Source organism: Trichomycterus rosablanca, chromosome 14 (assembly GCF_030014385.1).
Source record: "Trichomycterus rosablanca isolate fTriRos1 chromosome 14, fTriRos1.hap1, whole genome shotgun sequence".
Classification (NCBI taxonomy): domain Eukaryota; kingdom Metazoa; phylum Chordata; class Actinopteri; order Siluriformes; family Trichomycteridae; genus Trichomycterus; species Trichomycterus rosablanca.
In genome coordinates, this window is record NC_086001.1 from 36,137,038 (window position 1) to 36,145,949 (window position 8,912).

The 8,912-nt window shown below is 44.4% G+C and overlaps 1 protein-coding gene across 3 annotated transcripts in view; it reads left to right on the top strand.

Annotated features, from left to right (window-relative positions):
- The first annotated feature begins 1,370 nt into the window (after nucleotides 1–1,370).
- Nucleotides 1,371–8,912, top strand: part of prss12 (serine protease 12) — a 38,071-nt gene continuing 30,529 nt past the window's right edge. For all 3 annotated transcript variants that reach the window (XM_063008709.1, XM_063008711.1, XM_063008710.1), the window contains exon 1: nucleotides 1,371–1,821. In XM_063008709.1, the coding sequence (XP_062864779.1) occupies nucleotides 1,464–1,821 (358 nt within the window). In that variant the 5' untranslated portion in view covers nucleotides 1,371–1,463. The remainder of the gene's footprint in view (nucleotides 1,822–8,912) is intronic.

The window sequence follows — 8,912 nt, forward strand, 5'->3', positions numbered from 1 at the left end:
TTGTGGCATTGTAGTGAGTTGCAACAAGCTCATACTTGAGACGGCGAATTCCTGTAACAATGTTAGAAGATATATTTTATATTCGGGATTGGGCCTTTTTGTGGCATTTTTTTGTTTTACTTGTTAACAGACTGATATTTTATATGAATTTACTCAAGTTTATGACTTGAATGCTGCTTCAAGTACAAAAAATAAACAGAAAAGCGATTCTTTTACTTCTTTAGACCTTCTACTACAGTTATTACGGTAAACGCATTCAGCGCGGCTGTGTTCCAAACCGCTTTAGTGACTTTTGGACTGTACAGAGCGTTTTATTCCACTTTTTGTGTAAAAAATCCTTCACAAAATCGTTGCAACAAAGTTTATATTTCATACACTTGATTTGTATACACTTATAAAACAGCTGGACGTACACATTAGGAGGTGGACGGGTTTGGGTTTGGACAGTGCGCAGATAAACGCTGGTTTACGGTACTCCGGTTGCTAAGCATTGCTGAGTTGAATTGTTTACAGCTAAATAAGCAAAACTTACCGAATTCTGATGCACAGAAATAACAAAGAAAATGTGGTCGCGGTCGCGGTTCCCTCAGCGCTGCTTAACCACCGGGATACCGTAAAATAACCGCACCGGTTTGTACTGTACAATGCGGTGTAATGACGGCTGCAACTCTGCACATAAACACCAGGGGGCGACAGCGGTCTGTGTTACTAATAAGAACCGCTGTCAACTTGCTATACAATAAATGACCAAAAGTATGTGGACCTTGGTTCTACACTCGCTGTCCATTTTATCAGCTCCACTTACCATATAGAAGCACTTTGTAGTTCTACAATTACTGACTGTAGTCCATCTGTTTCTTTCATGCTGTTCTTCAATGGTCAGGACCCCCACAGGACCCCCACAGGACCCCCACAGAGCAGGTATTATTTAGGTGGTGGATGATTCTCGGCACTGCAGTGACACTGACATGGTGGTGGTGTGTTAGTGTGTGTTGTGCTGGTATGAGTGGAGGTTTTAAACACCGTGTCCACTCACTGTCCACTCCTACCTAGTCGGTCCACCTCGTAGACGTAAAGTCAGAGACGATCGCCCATCAGTGGTCACAGGACGCCGCCCACGGGGCGCTGTCGGCTGGGTGTTTTGGGTCGGTGGACTATTCTCAGTCCAGCACAACACACACTAACACACCAGCACCGTGTCAGTGTCAGTGCAGTGCTGAGAATCATCCGCCACCTAAATAATACCTGCTCTGTGGGGGGTCCTGACCATTGAAGAACAGTCAGTAATTGTAGAACTACAAAGTGGAGCTGATGAAATGGACAGTGAGGTGGTTTTAATGTTATGGCTGTATCAGGGGGGCTTCCCCCGGTAACCCCGCACTTGTGCGTCATTAGACGGTCCGCACATTAGAGACCCACCCCGGCGGCTCAGTGCTAAGCCCTCTCGCATTCAGCGGACGGTGATGGAGGCTCCAGCGCTCTCCCTCCTCCTCCTCCTCCTCCGGCTGCTGCTCGGCGCGATCTGCGGGTGTCGGAGCTCCAGCGCGGCTCCTTCCTTCCTCCAGCCGTTCACGGGCTGCGTGCAGAGCGGCGGCGGCGGCGGCGGGAGAGGAGCTCCGTACCGCGGCTCGGTGGACGTGACCGAATCCGGAGCGCGGTGCATGAACTGGAGCGAGGTGAGCGGCGTGATCGCGCGTTACCCCGGTACGGGACTCGGGCAGCACAACTGGTGCAGGAACCCGGACGGCAGGATCCGACCCTGGTGCTTCTTCAGGACCGCGCGGGGACGCATCGACTGGGGTTACTGCGACTGTAAACAAGGTAAACACACACACACACACACACACACACACCACTGCACATGCGCCGCAATACAGGCGCTATTTCACCTGGTGCACAGTATATGGCGCAAAGCTGAGCCGAGCTGAGCCTGCTGGACTGGCCGGTTCTCTCTGATCTTTTGAGAAGGTTCCTCAAGAGGTGTGTCTGTGGGGATTTGTGCGCATTCACTCAGGAGTACAAAGGAACATTCGCATGGCCGGGCGCTTCTTAATGTCAGCAGCTCTAGTCACACTAGCCCTGTTTACATGGGCACAGAGGAGTCAGACTAGCCCTGTTTATATGGGCACAGAGGAGTCAGCAGCTGTAGTTACACTAGCCCTGTTTATATGGGCACAGAGGAGTCAGACTAGCCCTGTTTATATGGGCACAGAGGAGTCAGCAGCTGTAGTTACACTAGTCCTGTTTATATGGGCACAGATAAATCACACTAGCCCTGTTTATATGGGCACAGAGGAGTCAGCAGCTCTAGTTAAACTAGCCCTGTTTATATGGGCACAGAGAAGTCAGACTAGCCCTGTTTATATGGGCACAGAGGAGTCAGCAGCTCTAGTTAAACTAGTCCTGTTTATATGGGCACAGAGAAGTCAGACTAGCCCTGTTTATATGGGCACAGAGGAGTCAGCAGCTCTAGTTAAACTAGTCCTGTTTATATGGGCACAGAGAAGTCAGAATAGCCCTGTTTGTATGGGCACAGAGAAGTCAAACTAGCCCTGTTTGTATGGGCACAGAGGAGTCAAACTAGCCCTGTTTAAATGGGCACAGAGAAGTAAAACTAGCCCTGTTTATATGGGCACAGAGGAGTCAGCAGCTAGAGTCACACTAGCCCTGTTTATATGGGCACAGAGACGTCAGCAGCTCTAGTCACACTAGCCCTGTTTATATGGGCACAGGGAAGTAAAACTAGCTTTGTTTATATGGGCACAGAGGAGTCAGCAGCTATAGTCACACTAGCCCTGTTTATATGGGCACAGGGAAGTAAAACTAGCCCTGTTTATATGGGCACAGAGAAGTCAGACTAGCCCTGTTTATATGGGCACAGAGAAGTCACACTAGCCCTGTTTATATGGGCACAGAGAAGTCAGACTAGCCCTGTTTATATGGGCACAGAGAAGTCAGACTAGCCCTGTTTATATGGGCACAGGGAAGTAAAACTAGCCCTGTTTATATGGGCACAGAGAAGTCAGACTAGCCCTGTTTATATGGGCACAGAGAAGTCACACTAGCCCTGTTAATATGGGCACAGAGAAGTCACACTAGCCCTGTTTATATGGGCACAGAGAAGTCAGACTAGCCCTGTTTATATGGGCACAGGGAAGTAAAACTAGCCCTGTTTATATGGGCACAGAGAAGTCAGACTAGCCCTGTTTATATGGGCACAGAGAAGTCACACTAGCCCTGTTTATATGGGCACAAAGAAGTCACACTAGCCCTGTTCATATGGGCATAGAGAAGTCAGACTAGCCCTGTTTATATGGGCACAGAGAAGTCAAACTAGCCCTGTTTGTATGGGCACAGAGGAGTCAAACTAGCCCTGTTTATATGGGCACAGAGAAGTCAGACTAGCCCTGTTTATATGGGCACAGAGAAGTCAGACTAACCCTGTTTATATGGGCACAGAGGAGTCAGCAGCTCTAGTTACACTAGTCCTGTTTATATGGGCACAGAGAAGTCAGACTAGCCCTGTTTATATGGGCACAGAGGAGTCAGCAGCTCTAGTTACACTAGTCCTGTTTATATGGGCACAGAGAAGTCAGACTAGCCCTGTTTATATGGGCACAGAGGAGTCAGCAGCTCTAGTTACACTAGTCCTGTTTATATGGGCACAGAGAAGTCAGACTAGCCCTGTTTATATGGGCACAGAGAAGTCAAACTAGCCCTGTTTATATGGGCACAGAGGAGTCAGCAGCTCTAGTTACACTAGTCCTGTTTATATGGGCACAGAGAAGTCAGACTAGCCCTGTTTATATGGGCACAGAGGAGTCAGCAGCTCTAGTTACACTAGTCCTGTTTATATGGGCACAGAGAAGTCAGACTAGCCCTGTTTATATGGGCACAGAGGAGTCAGCAGCTCTAGTTACACTAGTCCTGTTTATATGGGCACAGAGAAGTCAGACTAGCCCTGTTTATATGGGCACAGAGAAGTCAAACTAGCCCTGTTTATATGGGCACAGAGAAGTTAGACTAACCCTGTTTATATGGGCACAGAGGAGTCAGCAGCTCAAGTCACACTAGCCCTGTTTATATGGGCACAGAGAAGTCAGCAGCTCTAGTCACACTAGCCCTGTTTATATGGGCACAGAGAAGTCAAACTAGCCCTGTTTGTATGGGCACAGAGAAGTCACACTAGCCCTGTTTAAATGGGCACAGAGAAGTCAAACTAGCCCTGTTTGTATGGGCACAGAGAAGTCAAACTAGCCCTGTTTATATGGGCACAGAGGAGTCAAACTAGCCCTTTTTATATGGGCACAGAGGAGTCAAACTAGCCCTGTTTATATGGGCACAGAGAAGTCAAACTAGCCCTGTTTATATGCGCACAGAGAAGTCTGACTAGCCCTGTTTATATGGGCACAGAGAAGTCAAACTAGCCCTGTTTATATGGGCACAGAGAAGTCAAACTAGCCCTGTTTGTATGGGCACAGAGAAGTCAAACTAGCCCTGTTTTTATGGGCACAGAGAAGTCAGACTAGCCCTGTTCCTTTCATCCTTTCTATAATTGCTTTATTACACGGGTTAGCAATTAGAAGGGGCGTCCCAATACTTTTGTCCATATAGTGTATTTACAGGTATGCTTAAACACTTCCAACACCAAACTTGTAGACTCCCGTTACCCATAATGCAATACAATGGGACTGGGAGGGGGGGGGGGTCAGCTTTGTTGGGTCAGACCCCCCCCAATCCCTGCCATAACTGGAACCATGCATGGTAGAGCGTCCACTGATAAACGACTAGAAGGGTACGTGTTCCTAAACTGAGATATAAGAGATAGGCTACAGTCAGTTAATGTATACCCACCTGGATGGGTGTGGCTTATACTGTCAAATAAATCAACCGACGGATGGACCGGATGGAACAGGTGTTCCTAATAAAGTGCCCACGGCATGGGTCGTTTTATATATCTGCATTTCACATACCGTCCCAATGATTCTGGAACCGAGAGCGTTCGTAAGCGCTACCTGAGGGTTCCCAAAGAAATTCCGAGCAAGTTCAGACAAGCGATCGCCCAGACACGCCAGCCTGGGAGGAAGGTATGTCACCCGCGGCTACAAGAATCCGACGCTATGGCACAGCACCCGCCGACCCCCCACGTGGACGCGGGTCGACACCCAGTGTGGTCGTTTCCCGCGCCCGTTGGACCCGTCTCGAAACATCTGGGCCGAGCCGAAATCCTCACGTAGCTGCAGTACAGAGATGAGCAACAGGGATGTCGTTAGCAGATCAGAAAGAACAGTCGACACAGAACGGAGGTTCCGAAGTCCAACACCCAGTGTGATACGACTAGAGCGGTTCGTAAAGGGAGGCAGAGCCCAGAACTTAGAACTGATGTCCACATATTTTTGGCCGTTCGGCGTATTTCACCTCACTAACTAACCTGCTGATTTTGGAAACGTTCCCATCAGCAGTTTGTGATCATGAGGCGTCTCAGACGGCACCAAGAGTTCCTACACGAGTGTACACTACAGGGCCAAAAGTATAAGGACGCCCCTCCTAATCTTCAAATCCGTGTATTTCAGTCACACGGTGTAATACATCAGTAATATGAAAATGCGTGCGAGTGTGTGAGTGAGTGTATGGGCATGTAGGTATGAGTGTGTTTATGTGTGTGTGTTTATGATTTAGTGTTAGTGTGTGTGTGTTTATGTGTGTGTGTATGATTTAGTGTTAGTGTGTGTGTGTGTTTATGTGTAGTGTGCGTATGATTTAGTTTTTGTGTGTGTGTGTGTTTATGTGTAGTGTGTGTATGATTTAGTGTTGGTGTGTGTGTGTGTGTTTGTGTAGTGTGTATGATTTAGTGTTGGTGTGTGTCTATCTATGTGTGTGTGCATATGATTTAGTGTTGGTGTGTGTGTGTGTGTTTATGTGTAGTGTGCGTATGATTTAGTGTTTGTGTGTGTGTGTGTGTTTATGTGTAGTGTGTGTATGATTTAGTGCTAGTGTGTGTGTGTGTTTATGTGTAGTGTGTATGATTTAGTGTTGGTGTGTCTATCTATGTGTGTCTGCATATGATTTAGTGTTGGTGTGTGTGTGTGTTTATGTGTAGTGTGCGTATGATTTAGTGTTAGTGTGTGTGTGTGTGTTTATGTGTAGTGTGTGTATGATTTAGTGTTGGTGTGTGTGTGTGTGTGTGTTTATGTGTAGTGTGCGTATGATTTAGTGTTTGTGTGTGAGTGTGTGTTTATGTGTAGTGTGCGTATGATTTAGTGTTTGTGTGTGAGTGTGTGTTTATGTGTAGTGTGTATGATTTAGTGTTTGTGTGTGTGTGTGTGTTTATGTGTAGTGTGCGTATGATTTAGTGTTAGTGTGTGTGTGTGTTTATGTGTAGTGTGTATGATTTAGTGTTGGTGTGTGTCTATCTATGTGTGTGTGCATATGATTTAGTGTTAGTGTGTGTGTGTGTGTTTGTGTAGTGTGCATATGATTTATTGTTGGTGTGTGTGTGTGTTTATGTGTAGTGTGCGTATGATTTAGTGTTAGTGTGTGTGTGTGTGTTTATGTGTAGTGTGTGTATGATTTAGTGTTGGTGTGTGTGTGTGTGTGTTTATGTGTAGTGTGCGTATGATTTAGTGTTAGTGTGTGTGTGTGTTTATGTGTAGTGTGTATGATTTAGTGTTGGTGTGTGTCTATCTATGTGTGTGTGCATATGATTTAGTGTTAGTGTGTGTGTGTGTGTTTATGTGTAGTGTGCATATGATTTAGTGTTGGTGTGTGTGTGTGTTTATGTGTAGTGTGCGTATGATTTAGTGTTAGTGTGTGTGTGTGTGTTTATGTGTAGTGTGTGTATGATTTAGTGTTGGTGTGTGTGTGTGTGTGTTTATGTGTAGTGTGTGTATGATTTAGTGTTGGTGTGTGTGTGTGTGTTTATGTGTAGTGTGTATGATTTAGTGTTGGTGTGTGTCTATCTATGTGTGTGTGCATATGATTTAGTGTTAGTGTGTGTGTGTGTTTATGTGTAGTGTGTGTATGATTTAGTGTTGGTGTGTGTGTGTGTGTTTATGTGTAGTGTGTATGATTTAGTGTTGGTGTGTGTCTATCTATGTGTGTGTGCATATGATTTAGTGTTGGTGTGTGTGTGTGTTTATGTGTAGTGTGCGTATGATTTAGTGTTTGTGTGTGTGTGTGTGTTTATGTGTAGTGTGTGTATGATTTAGTGTTTAGTGTTTATGTGTAGTGTGTGTATGATTTAGTGTTGGTGTGTGTGTTTATGTGTAGTGTGTGTATGATTGTGTTGGTGTGTGTGTGTGTGTGTATGATTTATGTGTAGTGTGTATGATTTAGTGTTGGTGTGTGTCTATCTATGTGTGTGTGCATATGATTTAGTGTTGGTGTGTGTGTGTGTGTTTATGTGTGTGTATGATTTAGTGTTAGTGTGTGTGTGTGTTTATGTGTGTGTGCATATGATTTAGTGTTGGTGTGTGTGTGTGTTTATGTGTAGTGTGCGTATGATTTAGTGTTTGTGTGTGTGTTTATGTGTAGTGTGTGTATGATTGTGTTGGTGTGTGTGTGTGTGTGTTTATGTGTAGTGTGTATGATTTAGTGTTGGTGTGTGTCTATCTATGTGTGTGTGCATATGATTGTGTTGGTGTGTGTGTGTGTTTATGTGTAGTGTGCGTATGATTTAGTGTTAGTGTGTGTGTGTGTTTATGTGTAGTGTGTGTATGATTTAGTGTTGGTGTGTGTGTGTGTGTGTGTGTTTATGTGTAGTGTGTATGATTTAGTGTTGGTGTGTGTCTATCTATGTGTGTGTGCATATGATTTAGTGTTGGTGTGTGTGTGTGTGTGTATGTGTAGTGTGCGTATGATTTAGTGTTTGTGTGTGTATGTGTTTATGTGTGTGTGTATTATTTTATTGTTAGTGTGTGTGTGTGTTTATGTGTAGTGTGCGTATGATTTAGTGTTTGTGTGTGTGTGTGTGTGTGTTTATGTGTAGTGTGTGTATGATTTAGTGTTAGTGTGTGTGTGTGTGTTTATGTGTAGTGTGCGTATGATTTAGTGTTAGTGTGTGTGTGTTTATGTGTAGTGTGCGTATGATTTAGTGTTTGTGTGTGTGTGTGTGTTTATGTGTGTGTGTATGATTTAGTGTTAGTGTGTGTGTTTATGTGTGTGTGTTTATGATTTAGTGTTAGTGTGTGTGTGTGTGTTTATGTGTAGTGTGTGTATGATTTAGTGTTTGTGTGTGTGTGTTTATGTGTAGTGTGTGTATGATTTAGTGTTAGTGTGTGTGTGTGTGTTTATGTGTAGTGTGCGTATGATTTAGTGTTTGTGTGTGTGTGTGTTTATGTGTGTGTGTATGATTTAGTGTTAGTGTGTGTGTTTATGTGTGTGTGTTTATGATTTAGTGTTTGTGTGTGTGTGTGTTTATGTGTGTGTGTATGATTTAGTGTTAGTGTGTGTGTTTATGTGTGTGTGTTTATGATTTAGTGTTAGTGTGTGTGTGTTTATGTGTAGTGTGTGTATGATTTAGTGTTAGTGTGTGTGTGTGTGTGTTTATGTGTGTGTGTTTATGATTTAGTGTTAGTGTGTGTGTGTGTTTATGTGTGTGTGTATGATTTAGTGTTAGTGTGTGTGTGTTTATGTGTAGTGTGTATGATTTAGTGTTAGTGTGTGTGTGTGTGTTTATGTGTAGTGTGCGTATGATTTAGTGTTTGTGTGTGTGTGTGTTTATGTGTGTGTGTATGATTTAGTGTTAGTGTGTGTGTTTATGTGTGTGTGTTTATGATTTAGTGTTAGTGTGTGTGTGTGTTTATGTGTAGTGTGTGTATGATTTAGTGTTTGTGTGTGTGTGTGTTTATGTGTAGTGTGTGTATGATTTAGTGTTAGTGTGTGTGTGTGTGTTTATGTGTAGTGTGCGTATG